Genomic DNA, 27,124 nt, shown 5'->3' on the forward strand with positions numbered 1-27,124 from the left:
AGGTGCTACTGGAAGAAAAAAAAAATGTTTTGGAGAAAGGATAATAATTGATCATCTGAGAAGGTATCTGTTTTTCCTACTAGGAGACAACAATTGTACAGAACTGTGTTGTATTTGGAACGTATGTTTGCTCTTACATTATGTTGTAAACTATAATGTCATACTTGTAGTCTATCTGCCTCCTTATTTTGCTTGGACACACGGTTAGCAACAGCACCAGACATTCTTGGGCAGCTGCAGGGGGTTGCCTGACCTATGGTATCCTTGAATTTGTTTTCCTGGTCTAGTGCTCTGAGTGGCTGGGTCCAGTTACTATTTTAATTTTCCCCAATGTATCATCAGCCTGCAGCATTGTAGAAAACTGAGATGGCAGCTGTCAGGTGCTGTTTGAAGCATTGTTACATGACACTGCTGCCAGGACTCACCAATAGATTAGGAGCTCCACAAGAGGGCACTTTGTCCATGGTCTCCTCAAATCTTTCTTGGAAAGCTAGAAATATCCTCCCAATTTGTAAGTCATTTTGGGAGCCTCTCAGGGCTATAAAATGGGATTTACTTAGTCTAAACACACACAAATCCTAAATGGGTGTGGTTCCATTTGTTCTGATTATATCTCACATTGTTTACAGAAGACCAGGACAACCAATCCACATTCCCTCTTAGGAAACTCTTGTATCTTTGAAGATTGCCATCAGTCTCTCCATAGTCTTCAATTGACACAAAAATGCCAGTACTTTCATGAAAACCCTTAAGCCGTCAGGGCTTCTCACTTTGTCATGCAGAGTCCTGGATTTCCAATTGCAATCCTTTCCTGTATTGGGATAAAACCTCACACACACTGGTACATCCATTCTGACTCTACAATATATGTTTGTTTCATTCAGGAATATAAAGGTAAAGGTACCCCTGCCTGTACGGGCCAGGTGTGTCCGACTCTAGGGTTGTGTGCTCATCTCACTTAAGAGGCCGGGAGCCAGCGCTCTCTGCAGACACTTCCGAGTCACGTGGCCAGCGTGACGAAGCTGCTCTGGCAGGCCAGCACCAGTGCAGCACACGGAAACGCCGTTTACCTTCCCGCTATAAAGTGGTACCTATTTATCTACTTGCACTTAGGGGTGCTTTCGAACTGCTAGGTGGGTAGGAGCTGAGACCAAAACACGGGAGTTCACCCCGCCGCGGGGATTCGAACCGCCGACCATACGATCGGCAAGTCCTAGGCACTGAGGTTTTATTCACAGCGCCACCCGCGTCCCTATTCAGGAATATACCTACATGTAAAAAATGGAATGTCAAAATAAAAACAAGTTTTAAGAAGTGATTGAAAATGTAGGGTAAATTTCAGCAGTAAAATTTATGGGAGTTAACTCTCAGTGGTTTTGTACAGCAACTGGATAAAAGATGTCATGTTCCAAAACCCTTCACCATTTTTCAGTTATCTTCAAGATAACTGAAAAGATGTCATGTTCCAAAACCCTTCACCATTTTTCAGTTATCTTCAAGTTATTCAGTGAGCCATATCATTTTTCTTTTAGGACACCGAGTAGAGAGATGCAGTAAGTAGCCGCTTGAGCAAACTATCATTGTTATGACTTTAAAGTATTGTTTTCTGAATCTAGGAGTAGAACCATTATGAAACTATTAACCTGGTTAGCTCTGCAGATAATTGATTATCATTTTCTACAACATACCTTTTACAAATGTAGTAGAAATTTATTAGCAGTTAATGAAAGCAATAAAGTTGGGAGATGAACTTATACATAATTTTTAATCAATAGCAAAATAATTTCTTTTCTTTTTAATTAAAAATGTACAGTAAATTTATAAACAACAGCACTCATTTAAAAGTGAGGTATTCCATTTTTTTAAAAAAATACAATATATTTTACAATAAAGTGCATATAAAAAATTTATATTTTGCCCTAAAGGTAAACTAGGTAACAAGCAATCAATACTTGCGTTACATCTTTTATTTTGTTTGAGTTGTTTTTAATAGCATTTAAGGCATGTTGCAAATAATTATGTTACAAAGATAGCAGCTGAGAATATATTAAAATAGATCCCAGTTCAATAGCCTCTGTTAGACCAAATCAGTATCTTCTCTGCGTTAGGTTTCGAGGGTCACCTGATGCACTCTTGTATCTCTGCATGGTAGGGATGATGTCCATGTATGAGGGAGATGCGACCTGGAAGACCAAGAGAAAGCACAACACAAACAGCTTAAAGTATTCTGACTATACATTATTATTATTATTATTATATACCACCATTCATCAAAAGATATCAGGGCACTTCACAGAATACAAAATAAAACACAAGTAAATAATTGAATCAAAACAACAAAACAACCCCCTCTTCCTACAGACATATTTAAAAGGCTGTAAGATATTAATCAGCCAACAGTAGACTACCTTGCTGTGATGGATAGGAGACTGAGTTTGCTTTCTGAACGAAGGTTAGATCTCTGTGTAGTGACTCTAACCATATAAAAAAGCATTGATAGCTCCTGCGAACCTATCCTTATCTCCACCTTAGCTGGCTGATGAGGCACAGGTTCTGTTCTGGAATAACTATGTAGAGTTCTCAAGGCTCTCACTGCCTCACCCTTTTATAGCCACTGAAAGAAGAACCACTAAGTCTGTTATTTATCCTTCACAGTGATCTTTGTGGTCTTCATAACTGCAGCCTGCAGTTGAAGAGGCTAAGGATTGTGGCTCAACTCTGGAACTGATGGAGATAAGGATAGGTGTATGTTCTTTTTTTGAGATGCTGGATAAGAGCTAAGACCCAGTGACACAGGGAACTGGGTTTCAAGCCCAAGTACAGATAGTCCTGAAGCAACATTAAGGTTTACTGGATGAAAATACTGTAGCAGGCATCTTGTTTGAGTACAGCCAGTTATTCAGTCACCAAGTGGGTTAGTGTAGCCAAACAGAATCTGGGTGCAACAAACCTAGAGACAAAATGTCTGGTAGGTTGAGGGACTAGGCTCTTAGTGGGTCTTTGAGATTTGACAAGTGGCCGACCTATCTTCTGGGCCACTGAATCATAGAATTGGAAAGTTGGAAAGGATCCCGAGGGTCATATAGTCCAACCTCCTGTAATGCAGGAATCTCAGCTAACAACAACAACAACAACAACAACAAACAACAACAACAACAATTATTTATTATTATTTTTTATACCCCACCCTTCTGGCTGTTTCCCCAGCCACTCAGGGCAGCTCCCAACAGAACACTAAAAACAGAATAAAACTTCAAACATTAAAAACTTCCCTAAACGAGGCTGCCTTCAGATGTCTTCTAAAAGTCAGATAGTTGTTTATTTCCTTGACATCTGATGGGAGGGTGTTCCACAGGGCGGGCACCACTACTGAGAAGGCCCTCTGCCTGGTTCCCTGTAGCTTCACTTCTTGCAATGAGGGAACCACAAGAAGGCCCTCAGAGCTGGACCTCAGTGTCTGGGCTGAATAATGGGGGTGGCCATCCAACCACTGCTTGAAAACCACCAATGAAGGGGAGTCCATTCCACTGAGAGGCTATGAGGATGACCAAGGCTTCTTCCCCACTTATCCTTCTCAAGAGTCTTGAATGGAGAAGGACAAGAAGAAAGCCTTAATTAAAGGAAGCCTTTCATCTAGGGCAAGTTAGCTGGATCAAAATCCTGCACCCTGTTCAAAATGAACCTTGGCATGGAGTACTTTATATTTAGAGGGGTTGCAAATAGTTCTAGGATAGAGGTGCTGAAGTGCTTCTGGAGGATGTTGAATGCTGGCTGAGACAAGCATCACTCTCTGGGGTTTCATTAACAGCTAAAGAAATAGGCAGTTGGGTTGAGACTCTGCTCAGATTTACAGGGACTCAGTCTCGAGGTACAGAGATCAGGTTTGGGTCTGTTCACATATTGCAAGTCTGAGATGGATCTCCAGTTGCCTCCTTTGCAGAGGAGCCACTAAGCTGGGGGGAAATTGGAATGGGGAAATGGCAGATGGGAAAAGTATTAAGTAATCTCTCCTGTCTATTCTCTGCCTTAAATTCTCGCATACCATCCTGAAATAGCTTTGTTTCATTTCTTTTTCTTTTTTTAAAAAAAGGCATCCAGGACACTGTTACATGCATTAGCACACAGTTATTACAGGATATTAGACGAACACATCTTGCGGGATCAGATTAAAATCCATGTAGTCCAGCATTTTGGTTCAGACAGCAGGCAACCATATGTCTTTGAAAGAGTACAAGTGGATGATTATCTCTGCTGCATCTTTATCATAAACAAACAACATATTGTTCATATGCATTTTACAATGGAAGAGCAAATGGGTATGCTTACCAAAGGGGAAAGAGTCTGTAAAACATTTGTGGAAGATGGGATTTTTTTCATGGTTTCATGGACATCTAAAATGGTATAAAATAAGAAATTTCAAGTTTATGGTGGGGGAAAAAAAGGTGTACAATAATTTATTCTTCCTTCAGATTGTAAATAATACAGACTCTATGCTACCTACAGTTTTTGTTCCCTTTGCAGGGCTGCAGAAGCATTAATTTTATTTCATTTTTTTAAATTTCAAATTTGTAGAGAGGTCTATAAATGTCTACAGTTCATGGCGGTATATGAAACTATGCTCAGAAGTGGTGGGGCATTTAAGTGCCAGTTGCTGCAGAGCAATAACCCCTGCTTGGGGGCTTCCAAAAGGCACCTGAATGGCCACCGTGGGAAACGAGATATGAACTCTTCTAGTACAAAGCTCTTTTAGGTTCTCAAGCATTCAGCTCAGCTTTTTCTGGCTATTCCGTTTGCAGGCATGTAGTACTTTGGGATCCACGAACAAGGTGGCACCATAGCCAGGGGCACTCTTCTACCAATTCCACTTGGTAGGCACCCCTTTCAGAATTAAGTCTGGCGGCCATTATTTGATGGGCTACCCTGTGGAATGAGGTAGCTTGTCCTCTGACTGGGGTGGGTTCAGAAGCAAATGACAAGGGATTCTGAACTTCTTATCTCCTCCTTCTGTCAGTATCCCCCGCCTAATCTCAGATCTGTCATAAATCAAAACAAAGTTTGAAATAGGGTGTGAGTAGCAAAACATTCTGGTCCTAAAGCATGAGAGAGAGGCAGGAAGGATAGAAAATTGTCGAGATCATACCCGTTATTGGATAATTTGTAAGATTTGAAGCAACTTTGGATGTTCTCTGTCTTTGAAAAGAATGGACTTTTGCTTGACCAAACAAATACCCCAATTATAGCTGTATGGGAGTCCTCATGCCTAGAGACCTCCTCTATATCTACCATCTTCACAGAGGCTCCAATCTGCTTTAAAGTGCTTATGTGCAAAAACTGGCCTTGCCATGCAATTCTTGCATGCATACCATATGGCTGCAAATGGGGGCAACTATTTGACTAGGGAAATGAAAGGTAGCTTGTCACATTCCCATCTTCTGTACTGTAAGCTAAATAAAGCATCTAGGAACAGCAGTTCCACTATTGCATAAGCTTGTAACTAAATAATTATTATGCCACTGCATGGTATATTTGTTAGAAAACTGGGAGACAACACAGTTGGAAGCTGAAATGGTTATTCTGGCAGTATTACTTATTTACATTTAAACTGCAAACCTATGTGCACTTACTGGAAGACCCACTGATCTCAGTGGAACCTACTACCAAGAAGAAAGGCAGAGAGTTGCATTGATAGAGTTGACTACCCTGGTGAATTTCATAGCATGATCTGCTGACTACTTACTAAGTAGCTTTTGATTAATGCGGTCGAGTGACTGAAGAACTTTGTGCTCTTCAAATGACAATGCACTCATTCCTTGCCGTGCAGGTCTGTTTAGCACTGTAGTCTGTTTGTATGGTTGAACTGTGTCCAAATCAATCAAGATGTCACTTTCTGTAGCTGATGTGTTTGCTAAGTTTTCTGCCAGCATAAACTGTGTAGTACTGTCTGAAACTAATAACAGAAATGTGTATTGTAGAAAAGGTTAGAAAAAAAACAAACAAAAAACTGGATTTGCTCCTGGGGTCAATTTGTTTTAATATCCACCTTTTACAGCCTTTCACCATTGCTAACATCATGTATTTGTGCATCTTTCACAAATAATTTTATTTATATTTGTTCCCCCAGAGCATCATGACCCTATCCGAGCAACATTAGAATTGTGTTTGAGGACACCCAGTGGTCTAAACCATCAATAGGTGCAGCTTCGGTGGGAAGGTGAACGGTGTTTCCGTGCTCTGGTTTTGTCAGAAGCAGCTTAGTCATGCTGGCCACATGACCCGGAAAAACTGTCTGCGGATGAACGTTGGCTCCCTCAGCTAGTAAAGCGAGATGAGCGTTGCAACCCCAGAGTCGTTCGCGACTGGACTTAACTGTCAGGGGTCCTTTACCTTTTTTTATACGCCTTTTCTGTGCATCCAAATATTTCCCCCACTTTTGATTCAGAAAGCAAATGACATAAGACTATCATCACTTTCCTATAATGTTTCTGTTAGAAAAGGACACATGACAGATACCCAATCTTTTAAAAAATTGCCTTTTTTCTGTGGTTTTCTTCAACTGTTCTTAAACCTTTTACCATTTCTCACTACCCGAAACCCTCTTGTGTGTTAAGACTGTGTCTTTTTTTTTTACTTATGTACAACACCTTGTTGTTACAAGCACTCTACAAATGGGAGTTTATATGCAAAATTCAAAGATATTCCTTAAGTGGGAAGGACACAATACTTAGCAATGAATAGGTTTATAATAAAAACCTTAAAATAATAATTCATAGCAACAGTCAGATTGAAACATGCTGTATTACCTTCATCAGAATTACTGATGCCACCCATGGCTTGCACTATATCATTTGCACAATGAGGTGGTGCTCGCTTCACAGCTTGTGTCGTATTCTATAAAAAAAGAATTTTATTATCAAACTGCTTGAAAAAATAAATCCTAGCATTTCATGGTCCAGAAGTGCTAACGTTAATCTGAAATGAAAATCAAATAATGAAAAAGCCTTAAAACACACACACACACACACACACACACACACACACAGAGAGAGAGAGAGAGAGAGAGATCTATAACATATGCTGCTGTATTATGGAGGACCATTAACCTGTGATAGTGGTGATACTGAACTACAGCAGAATAATTTAATAGACTGCGATTCCCACATAGTGCTCTATGATAACTCATGAACAGGTTACATATGGAAGTATATTCAGGATATAGTAAACCTGAACAGTTATTTGTGAAATGACTCCACCAGAGAGTTTCCTTTATAATGTACAGAATACCCTCTCTCTAGATTCTGCCTTATCAGAGAAGTGGAAGCAAGAGGTCTAGAGATAACTGTAGAATCTATTTTCTACTGGAAGTAACATTTTAATTTTCTTTAATTTTTTAACTGCACGATACAGAATCCATTTCCCTAGGACAGCAATTTTTGGTATTTTTCAGTCAGAAATTTATCAGATATACCTGTACGACACTAGTGGGCTTCCATACTGCAGAGGCTGCCTTTTGTCTCCTCTGTTCTAAAAGAGCCTTGCGTTTATTTTCATTATTTTCAATACTTTGTTTTCGTCTTGTCATGGCAAAAGTAGCTGAAAAGGATAAAAAAGCACCCCAAAACACACACCTTGTTATATTGTTTTATACTTAAATTATAATTCTAGTTTCAATGTTATATTTTGTTTATAAGCCACTTCGAACACATATAGGGAAAACATATTAACAAATAAATAAATATGCAGAAAAAAGGAATACAGATGGTTAACTTGAGTTTACTTTTGGATTATATCAGTAATGTTGAGCAAGATAGATGGCAAACCTGCTTGTATGGTACATATATGCTTCGCCTCATGGAGCAAATGTACAATTCTGGGTGTGTGTTGTTTGAGAGAGATGTGGATCTGAAAACCCGTGTGAGGAAAACAACAAAAACCTCCTCCTGTACCATGGCTCTATTCCAAACCACTTCTATTTACTCTTTACAAAACGATAATCCAATTATAGATCTCCCACCATCGCATCTAGTTTGGGCCGTAGGTCTCCGGCAGAGGGCTTTCCTAGTCCAACTATTTGAGATTCTTTTAGCAGGAGATGATGGGGACTGAACCTGGAATCTTTTGCAGGCAAGAATGTGCTCTACCACTGAGCTATAGGTCAACATTTGGGGTAGTTTATAACTACAGCTGCAAACTTTAATTGGTAGATTAATTAAATAGAGCTTTAGTTTATTGATGGGTGCGAATTCAAATCAATGGAGTGAAAAGTTAAGGATATATTTGTTAATTTAGTTTATTTTCAAATTAATTTTCCTCTTGTGGTAAAAATACTAAAAATTATACTAGTGCTGATAGTATAAAGGAATGTTTAGAAAAGACAAGCGCAAAAGAATTTTCATGAATAGAGCCCTCGATTAGCATGTGAGCTATAGAAGAAACCACTTCAGAATATACCAGCATACTCTAATTTATCAATATGAACTCTCAGTACTTAGGAAAGTTCCACAACCATACATGCCTATCCCAGGTACCCTTCTACATTACAGTGGTACCTCTGGTTGCGAACGGGATCCGTTCCGGAGGCCCGTTCACAACATGAAAAGAACGCAACCTGCAGTGGCGCGTCTGTGCACGTGCGGGTTGCGATTCGTTGCGCCTGCGCATGACATCATTTTGTGCTTCTGCGCATGCGGCAAAACCCGGAAGTAACCCTTTCCAGTACTTCCAAGTCACCGCGGGACGTAACCTGAAAGAACGTAACATGAAGTGGACGTAACATGACGTATGACTGTATTTACTCTCAAAAAGTTGCCAGTGCAAAAATACAGAATTGAAACTAGGGTACAGACTCAATCCAAACTTCATACATGGCTCATTGACTAAAGATATTCCTTAACTATACATATATTACTGTATAAGCTTTATTATTCAAGATTCATTAAATTTGGCATATATATATATATATATATATATGCTTTCGTAGATTTTCACGGGTACAGGAATGCAGGTTTTGGTGTCCTCGGGTGTCTTCCCGTGTAAAAGTTGGGGTGTCTAGGCGACGTTTCGACGAGGTCTCACTCGTCATCTTCCTCGTCGAAACGTCGCCTAGACACCCCAACTTTTACACGGGAAGACACCCGAGGACACCAAAACCTGCATTCCTGTACCCGTGAAAATCTACGAAAGCAAATATCTTACCTCTACGGGGAGGAAACCTTCCAGCTGACAAGAACCTTGAAGATGACGAGTGAGACCTCGTCGAAACGTCGCCTAGACACCCCAACTTTTACACGGGAAGACACCCGAGGACACCAAAACCTGCATATATATATATATATATATATATTTGCTTTCGTAGATTTTCACGGGTACAGGAATGCAGGTTTTGGTGTCCTCGGGTGTCTTCCCGTGTAAAAGTTGGGGTGTCTAGGCGACGTTTCGACGAGGTCTCACTCGTCATCTTCAGGCTGGTGCTTTCGGCTTCTTGTTACTGGAACAGAGCGGGATCTCAATGTTTGAGTTCCTATAAATACTGTAGAGGGGGTGTGGTGTCTAGCCTCCAATGTTCTGGGCAGAGAGGAAGTTCCCAGGCTAGTGTGCCTTTTCTTCTTTTGTTCCTTAATTACTTGAGAGATACCTTGAGTGATTTCTTGAGTGATATCCTGAGTACCACTTAGGTGGGTCATTAGGTGTGGATTAGTTGCTAAAGTCTTTGTGTCTTGACCTCTTGAACTTTGTGAAGAGTTTTCCTGAGAAGATGGCTGTATTGCACTTAGTTGTGCTTTGGCTTGGCTTCGTGTATAGGGGCGAGCTGTGGTTTTGTGGCTTGTGTCAGCCAGATCTGTGTAGGGATTGCAGGGGGGTGCAGCATCCGGAGGTGCCACCATGGATTGGCTACTGGATGCTGCACCCCCCTGCAATCCCTACACAGATCTGGCTGACACAAGCCACAAAACCACAGCTCGCCCCTATACACGAAGCCAAGCCAAAGCACAACTAAGTGCAATACAGCCATCTTCTCAGGAAAACTCTTCACAAAGTTCAAGAGGTCAAGACACAAAGACTTTAGCAACTAATCCACACCTAATGACCCACCTAAGTGGTACTCAGGATATCACTCAAGAAATCACTCAAGGTATCTCTCAAGTAATTAAGGAACAAAAGAAGAAAAGGCACACTAGCCTGGGAACTTCCTCTCTGCCCAGAACATTGGAGGCTAGACACCACACCCCCTCTACAGTATTTATAGGAACTCAAACATTGAGATCCCGCTCTGTTCCAGTAACAAGAAGCCGAAAGCACCAGCCTGAAGATGACGAGTGAGACCTCGTCGAAACGTCGCCTAGACACCCCAACTTTTACACGGGAAGACACCCGAGGACACCAAAACCTGCATATATATATATATATATATATATGCTTTCGTAATCTACAAAAAACCTGATGGCTCCCTAGGACACACTATCTACCAGAAAAAAACACACACCAACCGCTACTTACATGCACAATCACACCACCACCCTGCACAAATAAACTCCGTAACCAAGACTCTCATCTCCAGAACCAAACGCCTGGCTGACAAAGACCACTTGACAACTGAGTTACAGAATCTCTCAAATGTGTTAATTGCCAATGGATACCAGCAAAACAGGATTACGAAGCTAATCCAAAAGGAAACACCCCCCAAAAACCAAGACACAGAAGAAAACAATGGCATGGCCCTCCTTCCTTATATCAAGGGCACTACAGATAAAATTAGCAAAATCCTCCATAAACACAATATCAAAACAGCCTTTTGCACCAACCAAAAAATAGCCAATATCCTCAGAAACCCCAAGGATAAAATCCAGTTGGAAAACCAAGGGATCTATGAAATACCCTGCAAAGTCTGCCCAGCCACGTACATTGGACAAACAAACAGACGAATAAATGCACGTATCGCAGAACACAAGAATGCCGTCAAAAAAGAAGAAAAAACTTCCTCTCTTTTCCAACACATGAAAGAAACAGGACACGAAATTAATTTTGCAGATTCCAAATTGCTCTTTAACACGGAACATCACCACAAGAGAATAATCATGGAAGCCATCGAGATAGAGAAACACCCTCACAACATGAACAAGCGTGACGACACATCCCGCTTGCCAGACATCTGGAAATTAGCCCTCCCCACAAAAACTGACACCAGATCCAGAGGCACACAGAACGCCAACACCAATCAACCACACCAGACCCAAACCCAGACCCTCTCCACAGATGAATTACTGACACCATCCAGTAGCCAATCCATGGTGGCACCTCCGGATGCTGCACCCCCCTGCAATCCCTACACAGATCTGGCTGACACAAGCCACAAAACCACAGCTCGCCCCTATACACGAAGCCAAGCCAAAGCACAACTAAGTGCAATACAGCCATCTTCTCAGGAAAACTCTTCACAAAGTTCAAGAGGTCAAGACACAAAGACTTTAGCAACTAATCCACACCTAATGACCCACCTAAGTGGTACTCAGGATATCACTCAAGAAATCACTCAAGGTATCTCTCAAGTAATTAAGGAACAAAAGAAGAAAAGGCACACTAGCCTGGGAACTTCCTCTCTGCCCAGAACATTGGAGGCTAGACACCACACCCCCTCTACAGTATTTATAGGAACTCAAACATTGAGATCCCGCTCTGTTCCAGTAACAAGAAGCCGAAAGCACCAGCCTGAAGATGACGAGTGAGACCTCGTCGAAACGTCGCCTAGACACCCCAACTTTTACACGGGAAGACACCCGAGGACACCAAAACCTGCATATATATATATATATATATACTCGTTTTCTTCGCCCCACCCAACAAAATTTGATAAAGGAAGAACCTTACTGCTTGGTGGAGAAGCAAATATTGGATTCACTCTGACACCTGATTTAATACTGCCCATCAGATTGCCACCATCAATTGTGATGTGAGCCACATTAGGTCTAGTGGGTTGCAAGTCGCCATTATTTGAATTATTACAGAGTGTAACACCATGTTGTGAATCTCCTGAAAGAAAAGAAAAACACACAAGAAGATTTACAAATTATATAGTCAGGCTAACTTCACTCAGCAGTTCAGAAATTAGTCAGGAATGTGTGTGTGTTTTACAACCAACTGTATTATTTCACCCAATTGCTTTAAGGCATGTGGGGTGAAGTTGCAGCAAGACCTAATTTACCAGCAGATGATTAGACCAAATCAATGTATGAATGTGTAAGTTAAACATTCACTCAAGGTGCATCCAATCTCCCTTCATTACTGAAGCACCACAGGTTTAAGCACACTGTCCAGGACTCTGTTAGATGACAGCCAAAGCACTCAGTCATTACCAAAAATGAACTTTCACTTCATTAGTAGCAAACTGTTATATCAGATAACAGCTACTAATATTATTATTGTTGTTGAATTAATAAATCACCTTTCAGATAAATTTACAGGCAATTTACAACCATAAAACAAAACAAGTGAAACAAGTAAAAATAAATTTAAATACAATACAATACAATACAATACAATACAATACAATACAATACAATACAATACAATACAACACACAAGGCAGAGACATGTTCCCCCCGCCCCCCAGCTGGAAAGGCAAAGTGAAGCAAAAGCATATTCAGTTGTTTCTGGAAACTCCAGATAGTGGGCACCTGTTGTATCTCAGTAGGGATGGTTTTCACTTAACAGTGACAGCTACACCTGCTTCAAATTACTGTGTAGTGGGATTCTGATATTTTAGGAACTTCAGGGAGAGATCCTCGTGCAAAATGCAGTGGCTACTAGGTATGTAGTAAGTAAGGCAGTCTCTCAAGTAACCTAGTCCTAAGCTGCATAGGGCCTTATACAGTGGTACCTTGGTTTACAACAATAATTCATTCCGGAGGTCTGGTTGTAAACCAAAACAGGTTGTAACCCAAGGCACGCTTTCACCAATGGGGCCTCCAAAAAAAAGGGGGGGGTTGTAATCCAAAAAAATGGGACACACACTTCCGGGGTTGACGTGGTTGTAATCCAAAATGGTTGTCATCCAAAACGGCTGCAAACTAAGGTACCACTGTATGTTCATACCAAAACCTTGAACTTGGCTCTGTAGCAGATTGGTAGCCTGTGCAGATCCCACAGGAAATGTGTTATATGCTGGTGGCAGTTTGCTCCCATAAGCAACCTAGGCAACATGTTGCGTGCTAGCTGTAGCCTTGGGACCATCCTCAACATCCCCACAAAGAGTTCATTGCAGTAATCCAACCTTGAAATTACAGATGAGCTGAGATTTACAACATACTGGGAAATCTGCTTGCGTTACCATGGCTGATATCCTGCCCACTGGCGGAGGAAGAGGGGAGTGGGGGGAGCGCACAGCCCCGGCAGCGCGATCCTGGTGGGCTGCCATTGCTGCTCCCCCCCCCCCCCGGTGCTGGGTGCCAGGCCTCTGCAGGCGGCGCACCATGCCGGGGACGCACGCCAGCCCTGCCCGGCCTGCTCTCTGCCTCCCCCCCAGTGTCGGAGCATGAAGCTCCGCCACTGATCCTGCCTGAACTGCCTCTCGTACCTGCTGCCACTGAGAACTCCTGTGGTTGTCAGCCTCTCCTTCCCCTTGCAAGTGGGCTAATCTGGTGATGTTGGTGCTAAAAAGTACTGGGAGGAAACGGCTACTTCATTCCATTTGGCAAGTCAAGGTCAGCAACACTGTGGGAGATAAATATGGCAGCCGCCAGGTGTCGAGCAGAGATAACCTACTTGGCTCTAGGCCCACTGCCAAATAAGCCTGCTTGTGAGGGGGAAGGAGGTGGCTGCAGTATTGTTAACATCAGGGAGCCCAAACAGTGGGAGGTGCTGGGTTGGGTGAGGGCAGCCTGCTCATGGCTCCTCCAAACCCAGAGCTGGGCTTGTTTATACATGAAAACACATCAGGGATGGCTTGATTCAGCTCTACTAAAAATTCTAAAGGAGTTTTTATCCTCCAGTCAGAAAACGCACCATGGTTTTATCCACTGTGGGTTTATCCACATTCATCAGGGCTGAGCTATTCACACCTATTTGTAAATGTAATAATGGTCAGGGACTGACTAAAACCAGTAACGGGCAGAATACCACTTGTTAGAAACAATTTTTGGCTTGGTTTTGAAAGGAAGCATGTCCAGTCTGGTCTTTCTCTTTCAGTACACTCCTGCCCTTTTGTTATTTCTGACGATAATGTGAGATTGGCACAATATGCCTGAAATTAAACTTCTTTCAAAGTCCCCCTGAATGGGCCCTCTGTTATTAGTTCTGATTTTATCAAATATGCAATCTTATAAATCTTTCTAATTCAGTGAAAACACATAAATCTTACCAGCAGCACCATCCTTTTGAGCCAGTGCACGGTGCACTCCTTGCCACAAAACTGTGATTTCTTCATCGGTTGGTGTGCGATCTCGACATAATCCATTTTCTGAGTACACAGAGTTTCCTTTTGGAAAGCTGTTGCACCGGGCAACTGCTTGACCAGTAGCCTTTTTCTTCCTCAACAGCTCATAGGTAAATATGCTATACGAAGGTCGCATAGTGGCCACCTGCGAATTGCAAGCAGTACCTGAAGATGGAGAATCTGTAGTATCCGAACATAAATCTTGACCTTCAGGTAAAAAATGACTGTTTTCAGTATCTGTGTGAGCTTTCCAAAGATTTCCTGACTGAGGCACACTGTCTGCTGGATTTTCATCCATTTTTTTGCCTGGTATGGGCTTACTTGGTGGGTGAGGTGCCATGATTTTGCCCTGAGTTTTCATAACCTTTGTGGCTTCGCTAGCAGATTGTGGTCGGATAATGGTGCCCTTTCGGTTTTTAGTTGTGAAAGTTGATGTGGCTTTGGCAGATTTTGGTCTTTTGATCAATTTCGTTCTACTTTTACATGGATTGCTTTTGGGATTTTTTAGTTCACAATTATATATTAGGGGTATTTCTTCACCTCTTGGCGCCATCCATGCTTGTCTAGCAACATGATATCCTTTAGATACAAAAGCATTCTGCATCCCATTATCTGAGTCTTTAACAGTAGCAATTTTTGCAGATGCCTGAGAATTCTCCTGGAGATATTCTGGGAAAACAGAATTGAGAGTGCAAGCGGGAATGCTTCTAACATTAGTTCTAGAAGTGGCAGCTCTAATTTGAGAACCAGGTGATCTGGGCTGTGCATGAGGTATTTCAATGATATTTTGTTCTGAATGCTTTTCATCACCCACTGCTCTGTTAATTTCATCAAACCACCTAAGTTTTTTACAGTTCTTTTGCTCTGCATCTTTCCCTTTCATTTTTGCCAATTCAACACTGTCTCTAGGAATCACAGGCTGAGTCCCAAATCTGACCCCCCTGTTGACAACCACTGCCTTGAAATTGCTAAGTTCATACTTGGATTCTTTTTTCAATATGCTTTTTGGAAATTTCACTACTTTTTCTTCATTGGAGTTGTTCCCTTGTTGGTCAAGATCAGATAAATTAGCAGTGGAATCTTCATGAGACATAGATAAACTATTTTTAGTCATTTCATTATCTCCATTAGCGTTCTGTTGATTTATACAGCCTTTACACATCTCTTCAAACAAAGATGCTACAACCTTTTCATGTTTAGCATTTGCCACACAGTCTATATCTTCAGTACATCTTGCTGAATGATCATTTCCCTTCTCCATGCAATTAATTGAGAAGCTGTTATTGTAAGGGGCAGTAGGAAAGACCGCAGGGGTTGCTGTTTGTTGACAGGAGACGTGTGCTGATGAGGTTCTGTTCTGGGGAAGCTGAGAATTTCTCTCTTGTAGTGAAACAACTGAAGGATCAGGGACAGCCCAAGCTTTGTTTATTTCGTGTACCGGGCTATCAGTAGCTACAGGACCCTCTGTGCCTGAAGACGGACGTTTTGACAGAAAACTTTTCTCTTCTCTTTCATTTTGTGCAAAGGTTAGATTCTCATCAGAAGCATCTCTTGCAGTCTCTCTTTGTTCAGACCTACTTTGAACAAATGATTTCTGATCAGGACTGCATGTGTCCTCGTCAGAAGGTATGACATTGTGTTTTATTAAAATATCACGAAAGGGGGAGGTTGTCTGGAAATTTGAGGTATTTAAATTTGTAAGCCAATTATTTACATGCTGTTTTTTAGAAAAAGTCATGTCAGTTTCATCAGAGAAACTTTTATTTCTAGTCTGTAATTCCTCTGAATTGTGGACTGAGGAGTCCAACTGTGCAGATAAAGAAGATGTTTCACTGGGTGTTGTACAACCTTCATTTGGTTCTGCAGCCTCAAGACTGTCCACACTGCAAACACTTTCTGTATGGGCTATTTCATTCACTTCTTGATGAAAATCCTAAGACAGAAAAGCAAACAGCTTATAAATATCACTAAGACACATCTTCTTGGTAAAGCTTAAGAGAAAATTAGGGAAATCAGAGAGGTCCTTATGTTTTCGTGTGTGAAAAGTAGTAAGATTTTCAGGTTTGCATTTCAAATAAACATCAATATGTCCTTGTGGACACTCTACCAAATCAAAAAGGAAAAAGTTGGGAATAATTTGATAGAAAACTATAGAATTTTTCAAGGATACATTTCAAAGATCTTTTTTCAAGTCATCTCTGCAAGTAAGAATATCATTCTGAATACAGGATGAAGTGTGCTAAAAATGTCACAAACAGCCAGTATTCTTAATTAGAGCTTCTATTTGGTCACTGATTTTCAGTGGTAGAAAAATATTGCAAGTTCTCATACACCGCACATTTTGGGTGCCACTTCTGCACAGGGATGAACTCATTTCAGTTGTATATCGAATTTATAGGCAGCCACATGCCTGAGATTTTTCTAGCTCTAATTTCAGTCTATTTAGCTGAATGTTTTTTCAAATGTCTGGTGCTGCAAGTTTAGACAGAAATTACCTATGAAAGCCCCTGGGATACACAACCTGGCAGGAATAAAATAAGTTAAGCGCCAGTGCTAATGTGTGCTTGTTAAAAGCTCACTTGTTTTTCCAGGCTTTTGCTAGCCATTAATACCATCTTGCTGTATTTACCCTGGTTTCTGTATGCTGTTGCATTTGTTGCTTTAAGGTATCTTAAAGGTATTTTAAAATTTGTTGTGAACCACTTTGAGAAATGAAGGGAGGTATAGAAATGTGTTAATTTTTTTTATCAGATAGTTGGAAACCACAATAGCATCCAAACTAATGATGATTTTGCTTCATTGTTTCCAGCTTAAGTCTTATAAAAATAGTTTACCTTATCTCTTCCTTGCTTATAATTAAGAACCAGTGAATCTTGTTTCTTTGGGATAAAAAATATTACTGGATATCAGCCCAGTAATTTTTATTGCAGGCCCTTGAATTTTATTTGAAAACAGGTGCTATAACTTAAAAATCACAAAGAAGTACATACAAACCCTGTGTTGACTATATTACAGCAATATTCTGGTTTAGAAGTGAATTAGGTTTAGAACTGAAATTTTGTTTGATTTTAAAGGGATATATTAATAGGAAACAATATTCATACTGGCATAGTGACCTTTTTATATGCCCTAAAAGGGGGGATTTTAGGAATATTTGTAAACCTACCAGACCTGTAAAACCGCAAAGTGAGAGTTCAAATGACCACAATGTATACAGATATGGTGTACAGTCGATTGCAATGATTTTGACTGACTACAGCAGCCTATTCAACTATTGCTTTCCACTCATCCTTGCTTATTAAAAGTGAGTTTCAAAGCAAAGCACCACAGTGAAACAATGTCAGTGGTTATTCTGTAGCATTTGTTTGTCTGTATGTTTAAACTCTTAAGTCAAACCTCGGCTCCTGAACGCCTCTGTTTTGGAATGTTTCGGCTCCCAAATGTCAAAAACCCAGAAGTAAATGCTCCAGTTTTCAAACTTTTTTGGAAGTCGAACGTGCAACGCGGCTTCTACTTGAGTGCAGGAAGCTCCTGCAACCAACTGGAAGCCGCGCCTCGGTCGTCAGACATTTCGGAAGCCAAACGGGCTTTCTGAATGGATTACGTTCGACAATTGAGGTTTGACTGTATAAGCAACTCCCCTTTCTGCTAATTATCTTCAACAGTTGGGAAATTGTATCTGCTTTGCCAGAAAACCCCCAGCGGCCCCTAGTGGCAATTTAACGATGCAAAAGAAAAATAAGTTGTTATAGTATTGCTTTGCAATTCAAGCAGCAGACCAAACTGAATACAGTTGCTTGAAAGAAACCCAAACATAAGCAGTGAATGGATTTTGATGCTCTTTGACTGATAAAGCAACTGCAACAGCAACTTCAGCTGAGGATACTGCAACACACCCGGCCCAGCAGTGATGTGCACCTTCACAGGGGTGACATGCCTAGGATAAGGAAGACTCTGTTAACACCTTAATGTCCTTTCATGTGAAGTTCTACTTGTGTGTGGGGTTATCATGCTGTTTTACCTTTCAAGGTGATAGAAGTCCTGGGCTTCTAGATCCTTAAATTGGCACTGAAGCAGGTGCAATGGGTCTAAAAAGTTGGTACATTAGGTACTCCTACTTAGATGGTTTGTGAATTGCACCTTTAAGAGGATGTAAATAACTGCCAGGACATCATACCTGAAGGTTGCTGAAATGTTGTTCTTGTAGTTGCTGCTGCATTTCATTCAGATTTTGTTGGAAGAGAAGCTGGGAATTGTCCGGGTTTGAACCACTGTTTTCCTGCATTATCCTATCACAGCCAGCTTTCACTGAGCTCTGTTTCCAGGAAAAGGGATCATTTCTAGTAGCTGAGGAAGTTGTGTCAGCAGCTCTTGCAGAGAAGAAACATTATAGTCACTTCCAGCTACATTTTTACTACTTTCACGAAAAGTTTCACAGTAAAAAATTACATCTAAAGTGAAACATTCTGCACACTAAAATTAATTTTGTAGCTATAAGGTACTATAGAAGGTACTTGTGAAAAACATATTTCAGTAAAAATTTGCCCCAAACTAGGAATAAAGTGATTCTGCTAGGGTTGCATTTAGCTGCATTTTATATACTCCATTAAGCTCTTACTTTGCTTTGCTAAATGCATATTTCTGGGGGAAATATGTGTCCTCTTCATAGAAAGCAAGTTTTCTGCCCCTACCTGCACCTCAGAAAAGCTTCTAAGGAGAGTTGTGGGGACCCTGGACAACATGGGATTTGATGTGGCAGTTGTTGAATGAAAGAAGGATCCCCCCAAATTGGGCCTGGATTCTAATACGTTAATTTACAGAAGTTAATGGAAGGAAAATTTCCCATGACCTCCCCTCACCCAACACTGTTCACTAGGGAATGAGGAAAAGCATATTTTACATGATCTTGCATTTAGCTTCCGCCCACAAGTACTGCAGCAATTTTATGATTGAATTAAACAAATGAAATATCTACCTTCCAATGACTTTGGATGGTGACAAATGTAATCCTGTTACTTGAATTTTCTTAAAAGCCTCATCTAATTTAGGTTCTGGTTTTCTCTGCACTAGGAAGTAAAAAGAAGGACAGCATTTAGAAATATTGAATAAAATCTCAAGCTTTTAAACACAAAAACTTAGAAATAGTTCCTCACCCCTATAAAGCTCCTACAATTCTAAAACTGTGCCCACATCAGCCCTCTACTACTACAGTCCTTAACTTCTTCTTCTGCCTTGTTGTTCCCATACAGCATGGCTTTGCAAACTCTGCACACTCTGACTTATTTAAATGCACCAAAAATTACTGCAATTCCTAAACTGTTTTTTGAATTTTTGAGGCATCCGATGATAGTGTATTTACAACTAAGGCTAAATTTACAAATGATACTGGACCCTAAATTAAGCATATGTGATTGCAACAAGGAGTATTCAATATCAGGGACAAAAAAAGAGCACAATCCATGATAGCCTTCTTGTGCTATTTATTTCAGTCCAGTTCATTTTAATGGGGTCCATATAAAAAAACTTCCTGGTAGATTGTGCCAGTAGATGTTTTTTGGTAGGTGGAAATAGAAAGCCCTGATAAAGGTAGGAGAGGAGGGCAGTGACTATAAGAAATGTCTGGTCAAAATTATTATTTTCTAGATTGCTTGCTATCTTTCTGCCTTTAAATGACATTAAAGGTGGCTTAATAATTCATAAAAATATTAGTAATGAAATAAAAAAGCAGAATATATATATATATATGAAAGTACACCCTTGTTTTGAAAAGTAATATAAATAAAATGCAGCAGTTAAATAATTTCTGCACCCAACAGGCCACACAAAGGAGAAAATCTCTGGCTCCCAGTTCATTTCTGCACACAAAGCAGACGTTCTGCCACTGAGCTATGGCCTGGTATTGATTGATATTTATATCAATAATATTTTTCATGGGTGGCTTCCTTTAATTCAGTAATTAATTATGATGAAACAGGCACACACAATGAAATTAATTCGCTAACCATCAAAAGTTTTGATGTATAAACTTGGTGTATAAATTTTATGGGGGAAAAAAAAAGTAAGAAATCCCTGGAGAAGTTTCACAGTCAAATCAAAATGCATCATTACCAATGCTGTTTTTTTGTCTTTCATTTGATCAGTGGGTAGGAAACATCCACTGAGAATCGGAGGTGATGCACTCATGACTTCCTGAGTGGAGAAGAATATTTAAGTGAAATACCATATCACTTAGTTTCAACCTTGGAAAGTTGACTGAGACCTCAGACTGTCTGTGCATACAACTGTTAGATGCCCCTGAGAGAGTACTTTATAATTCATGAGAATTATAAAGTCTGGAGCAGAACCAAACGTGTGTTTGTGAATCGTTCACAACTGTTATGCTGTGTCATCAAAAACAAGTTTGAAATAGGGACTCTGTATTTAAATACTACCCCCCCCCCCGAAATATACAAAATTACTGTATTACATCTCATAGGACTGCCCAGTAATGAAGTATGAAGTTTGTTCACGTATGAAACCAACTTCAATGATACATAAAGTAATTTGAAATTAATGAGTTTAAACAGTTTGCAATCCTGGTCACTAACAGTAAAGGCTCAGCATCATTCTACACACACCCCTACCTAAGGACACCCAGGTTTCCAAGGCAAAGAATCACATACAAAAATGTAGAAAAACTGAAATGAAATCGATTGCAGGCTGAATCATAGAATCAAAGTAGCATTATGTAATACATGTGCCAGTGGTTATATTATCACAAGATTCAAAGTCTTCCACATTGCACAGTCTCTTCACCCCTAAAATTACTGCTCTTTGCTGCAATTAACATTGAAGAGGCACTGCACCCTCCCAAAACTAATACTCAATTAAAATTGTCAGTTTTGACAAAGCTAATCTTAGGCTAGAGATCCAAACTTGCATCACAGATGCAGTGCTCCCAAAGCACAGCAGCCTTTTACACTGTCAGTTTTGTAGATCTGCCTTTGGAAACCTACTTCTGTGCTCACAACTGTGTTACTAAATCAGGGATTCCCAGTTGTTTTGCATCCAATGATCTATGGGAAAACCCCACCAGAAAGCAGAGGCTGTGGCCAGAGCTAAAAATGGCCAGAGCACTTCTTACTTCTTTCTGCCACCTTTCCCCTTGTCCTGAAAGCTCAACAACTTTCCTAAAAAAACCAAACTCAACAACTTTGGTCTGCCCCAGGTGGGGGTTGCTACACTGCTGGAGCAGAGACCAAGACCTGGTTAGGCAAGTGCATAATGGTAGGCAGGAGCTGGTAAGATGCAGCCGCTTTGTTCTCCTGGCTACCCAACACCACGCATTGCTGGTGGGCACAGTACGAAGAGCATTGCATTGGCTCCACCAAGAGCATACATGGGATTAATTAGAAGTAGCAGTAAAGAAGCCACTACTCAAAACCCCAACAATCCAAGGGTCAGTCAACACATTAAAACAGTATTATGAAAATTACAGACTTCCGCCTGTTTATATATATTTCTCATTGTCTAGCGCATGTTGTTCCTGACCTTTTTGGCTATTCAGATGGCTAGGTTAAGCTTACAATAACACATTCTGCAGGATCAACATAATTGTGGGCATGGTGGTTTTTTTTGATAACATTATTTCACTATTTAAACTATTTATTTTTTAAAAGGAAAAATAATTTGTTCATTTAATATACTTTTATGGAATGGCCCCCTAGGTATTGCAATATTTGTTTTTTTGACAGATACTAATCTGGAATGAAAACTATTTCTAACACACATTATAATGCAAGCATTATAGATAGAGCTGCATTTGCAATATGCAAACCTTCTACTTTCTTCCGTTGTGAAAGTGGAATATGACCACGCTGGAACCTTTCAGTTGCTTCCTGATGTTTCAGTTTCCTCTGCAGCAAAATTTGTTCTCTGAATTTTTGTTCTTTTTCTTCAACGTCTTTCCATTTTTCTTCAAGTGCTCTGTGTAAAAACAACTACAGCTTTCAATAAAAATAATCACCATGGTAAGTGGCTTGCACCATTTTGCTTAAATCCTTCTTTATCCAAATACATCAGTGATTCATATTAAGAAGCATGTTTCAAACTCAGTCATGTCCTGACCTCTCTCCTGGCATGTGCCAGGAAGAGTGTGGATTGGCTCCACTGGCATGTTTGAATGCACAGACCTTGCCTCCCCATCTCTGTCTCCACACACACTCTCTTAAATACCCATTCCCTGACATGACAATCACTGATTTCCCTCTTGGTATCTGCAAGCTCACCTTTGAGCACTGGGAAATGAAGTAATAAGCTACCATGGAGTAACTAGATCTGATTGCTAGCATATGTGGCACCCCCAGGATAAAGAACAAATAATCTTTCAGATTTTTAGCAGAAAAGTCTGTATTAATGAGTGAAGAGCTGCATTCAAAACGTATAAAGATTTACTGTTATAATAAAAAGTACTCTTAGACAGATTTATTCAATTTCTTGGCACATCAAGCAAGGGATAACATATATACTTTAAAGTGTATATTCTGTTCCTTTGGGGCTTTGTGAATCCAGGGGAGATTTACCGTATTTTTCAGCCTATAGGACGCACTTTTTCCCCTCCAAAAATGAAGGGGAAATGCGTGTGCGTCCTATGGGGCGAATGCAGGCTTTCGCTGAAGCCTGGAGAGCGAGAGGGGTCGGTGTGCACTGACCCCTCTCGCTCTCCAGGCTTCAGGAGAGCCGCAGCACCAGTCCCACAAGGTCGGGGGACAGCGGGGAGGCGGAACGCCGCCATCCCACTGTCTCCCGATGTGGTTTGGAGGCTGACGGTGGGGAGACGCGCGCTTCTCCCCGCTGCCTGCCCCGCAAGCTCCGGGGACAGCTGGGAGGCGCAGCGCATCCTCCCTCTGTCCCCGGACCTGATCTGCAGGCGGGCGGCGGGGAGAAGAGCGCTTCTCCCCGCTGCCTGCCTCGCAAGCTCCGGGGACAGCTGGGAGGCGCAGCGCGTCCTCCCGCTGTCCCCGGACCTGGTCTGCAGGCGGGCTGCGGGGAGAAGAGCGCTTCTCCCCGCTGCCTGCCCCGCAAGCTCCAGGGACAGTTGGGAGGCGCAGTGCGTCCTCCCGCTGTCCCCGGACCTGGTCTGCAGGCGGGCTGCGGGGAGAAGAGTGCTTCTCCCCGCTGCCTGCCCCGCAAGCTCCAGGGACAGTTGGGAGGCGCAGTGCGTCCTCCCGCTGTCCCCGGACCTGGTCTGCAGGCGGGCTGCGGGGAGAAGAGCGCTTCTCCCCGCTGCCTGCCCCGCAAGCTCCAGGGACAGTTGGGAGGTGCAGTGCGTCCTCCCGCTGTCCCCGGACCTGGTCTGCAGGCGGGCTGCGGGGAGAAGAGCGCTTCTCCCCGCTGCCGGCCCCACAAGCGCCTGGGGGGGAAATAAATTTTATTTTCTTTATTTCCCCCCCAAAAAACCTGGTGCGTCCTATGGGCCGGTGCGTCCTATGGGGTGAAAAATACGGTACTTCTTTGTTTGGCATAGAAGCTTGATTTCCAACAGTGAAAGAATATAATACCTGAAAACTATAAATCATTCTATGTACAAATAATCCCAACCAAGTGGAGACGAGTTTCCCATCAACCTCCTATCAGGTAGAATGTGCCTCCCTATTCTTCAGCTTCTTGGTGACTGTTTGGACATAGGGTCTGTGTTGAGGATAAGCTACAACTTTTTTCATTAAATCAAGTGGTCCCAGGGTGGGATTCATTACTGTTTTGGGGGGTGTTATTGTTCTCGTGTGTTTATCATTTTAATTTATTGTTGTTAGCCACCTTTGGCTCCCTCAAGGAAAGGCAGGATATAACTATTTTAATTAATAGGAAAAAAAAAGTCCACTGCATTACCCCTATTCTTTAACTCCCTCTCTAAATCTGTGATTTATCGCAAGTTCCAGCTTGTTGAAATCTGTACCAAGTGCCTCTTGTACTAAGAAGAGTATCATGTCAGAAAGTAATACTAGCAGCAGTTCATAACACAGACACTGACTCAAGGAAGCTATTGTTACATGAATGTATACTATTTCACATTGTGCAAACTAATGAACTCTGAACATTTCTTGACTGCAGCAGGGCAAAGCAGGAGTGTAACAAGAAGTAAACAAGATACTCAATCTTCCAGGTATGATTTAGTTTAGTACTTATCTCAAAAGGCCACTACTTAAAGTGTTAGGCATGATCACCTTTATTCTAGCCACACTCCCTATCCTGAAATAAATTTATATTTAATTTAAACTTTAAGCCATGGTTTCCTACTTCTTAAATTTTCATGGCCACATTGGAAACTCATAATTAGATTAGGACCTCAGTTAATCTGCAGCATTTTATAAATTCCAAGTTTAAAGAGTATCATTTGAACATTACCAAATTTTATTTATTTGCTTCATTTTTATTCTACTCTATCAAACCAAATGATCCCAGGGCAAGGTATTGCAATTATAAAGCAAGTAGCAAATAAAACAAATAGCAATAAAACATTCAAATGAAATAAAATCCATAAATGTTACAGAGATTAATTTTACAGCAACTCCAGAATGTGACCTGTTTCCTCAGAGCAAATGTAACCCCAGCCAGACTAGGCCATCTATTCAATTACAGTCATACCTCATGTTAAGTTTGCTTCGGGTTGTGCGTTTTCAGGTTGTGTCCCGCGGCAACCCGGAAGTACTGGAAAGGGTTACTTCCGGGTTTCGCCGCTTGTGCATGTGAAGATGCGCAAAATGATGTCACGCGTATGCACAGAAGCGGCAAATCGCGACCTGTGCATGCATAGATGCGGGTTGCGTTCTTTTCAGGTTGCGAACGGGCCTCCAGATGGTAGGGAGAGACACAAGGTGAGTATCCTTAGCATACTTATGTATGCTCCATATCGCCTGATGAGCTCACTCAGCAACATTACATATATGTTAAACAAAATGGGGGAAAGAACAGAGCCCAGGCTCCCACAAACTAATTGCCATCAGGCCAAGCTGAAGTCTCCCCTTTGCCTCTACCTGGAAGCAGTCCTTCAGCCAGAAGCAGAATCAAGAATTTCACAGTGCCTCTTATGCCAGCCCACCAGAGCCAATGAAGGAGGAAACTGTGGTTCAACTATCAAGATCTGCTGATTCAGTGGGACTAACAAGACTATGCTCTCTCTGTATATCTTCTGATACAGCTGATCAATGAAAAGAACCAACCAATGCCCCAAATGGACCTGAAGCCAGATTGAAATGGGTCTAAATAGTGTGTCTCCCCAAATACAGATGAAGCCCATCTGCCATGACCCTCTCAAGTACCTGGCTCCAAGCAGGTAGCTGTCGCAAAAGGGTTTCTTGAGGGGCTGTACCAACTGCCCTTTCAAAATAACTTGAACCACTCCGTCCCACAAACAATTATTTACCACCACAACTAAAATATCAAGCATGCCTTACATTTACATACCTCCTCCTTTTATTTGTTTCTAGAAAATGTTTTCGTGCTCGATTACGAAACAGTCTTTGATCCTTTAGCAACTCATGACGCTCTTTTGATAAGTCCCTTTCAAGGAGAATCTTTAGATTTCTGATCATGACGTTAAAGATAACAGAAACTGTAGCGAAAACCCTAGACACCCAAGCCCACATTTAATTTGTTGAAGGTGCTTTTTTTGTTTTTCATTTAAGTGCTCCCCCCGCCCCCGTGCTCAAGGGTACACAGTACCGGCATCTCTTGTTGTTGTTGTTAAAAAGTGTGGTACTTACGGCAACAACTTCATGGTATTGAGTACTGGCACCTATTTTTCAGGAAAAAAGCACTGATGATGATGATGATAACAACAACAAAATCAACTTCTGTTTTTGTTATAATAATTATAATAATAAACCAACTTGTTTTTTAATTTTATTATTTATTGACTTTATATACCACCCTGTACCTGGAGATGGCTATTATTATTATGATGATGTTGTCGTTTTGTTGTTATTATTATTATAATTATGGCATTTCAGTGAAGTTTCAGCGAGCATATTGAGAAGACCCCTAAGAAGCAACTGTACCAAAATGAATTATTGTGAAAATAAGAACTATTTAGGGGGCCGGCTCGCCAAATTTTGTCCTCCCTGGCCTGAGCGCCACACCTGTTCCCTCAACAATCGCCTCTTTCCCGCCCTCTCGCCTCTTGCCCCACAGGAGCCCCGGCCTCTCCCTCCCTGAGATGAGGATACGTGGAGGGGCCCAAGGCGCTCAGGGCCCGGCGGCCGAGGCCCCGCGGCAGGGCGCTTTCCGAGACGCCCCTCCTCGCGCCGGGGGCAGCGGGCTCGGCGGCGCCTTCGGCCTCCCACGCCGAGGCGGCTTGGCTCCCGCCCGCTGCCCGCCCGTAGCTGGAGTAGTAGTACAAGCTGCCGTTGCCGCCGATCACGTTGCCGTTGGCGCCTCCGCCAGGCTCCATCCACGCGCCCCCGAACCTTCAGCCGCCCTCCGCCGCCGCCATCTTCACACCCAGCGGCTCTCTGGCTTCTCTCTCCGTCTCTCGCTCTCCGCCCTTCGTCTCGCTCGCGGGATCCCCGTCAGCGCCCAGCGGGGGGGCTCCAGCGAGCCCTCCCCGCCGCCTCAGAAGCGCCCGCCGAAGCCCCTCGTCCGGCTCCAGGGCGCCGCCGCCCAGCCGCCATCTTAGCAACCGGCGACGCCGCTTCCTTCGCAACGGAAACCAAGGGAGACGGA

The 27,124-nt window shown here is 41.9% G+C and overlaps 1 protein-coding gene across 2 annotated transcripts; it reads right to left on the reverse strand.

Annotated features, from left to right (window-relative positions):
• Window positions 1–1,952: 1,952 nt before the first annotated feature.
• CEP126 (centrosomal protein 126) lies at window positions 1,953–27,050 on the reverse strand. 2 transcript variants are annotated; one of them, XM_083736160.1, is made up of 12 exons: window positions 26,629–27,046; window positions 25,868–25,987; window positions 22,242–22,390; window positions 19,401–19,491; window positions 18,603–18,795; window positions 14,351–16,358; window positions 11,863–12,024; window positions 7,466–7,590; window positions 6,801–6,888; window positions 5,738–5,947; window positions 4,327–4,391; window positions 1,953–2,183 (listed from the first exon to the last, which is right to left on the reverse strand). In XM_083736160.1, exons 1-12 carry the CDS (start codon window positions 26,850–26,852, stop codon window positions 2,088–2,090), a joined length of 3,531 nt encoding a protein of 1,176 aa, XP_083592286.1. In that variant the 5' UTR covers window positions 26,853–27,046; the 3' UTR covers window positions 1,953–2,087. The 2 variants fall into 2 exon arrangements, with proteins under 2 accessions (XP_083592286.1, XP_083592287.1); XM_083736161.1 differs by lacking the exon at window positions 5,738–5,947 and having other exon boundaries at window positions 26,629–27,050.
• Between the last annotated feature and the right edge of the window lie 74 nt (window positions 27,051–27,124).

Source organism: Podarcis gaigeae (assembly GCF_964106915.1).
Source record: "Podarcis gaigeae genome assembly, chromosome: 4".
Lineage (NCBI taxonomy): Eukaryota > Metazoa > Chordata > Lepidosauria > Squamata > Lacertidae > Podarcis > Podarcis gaigeae.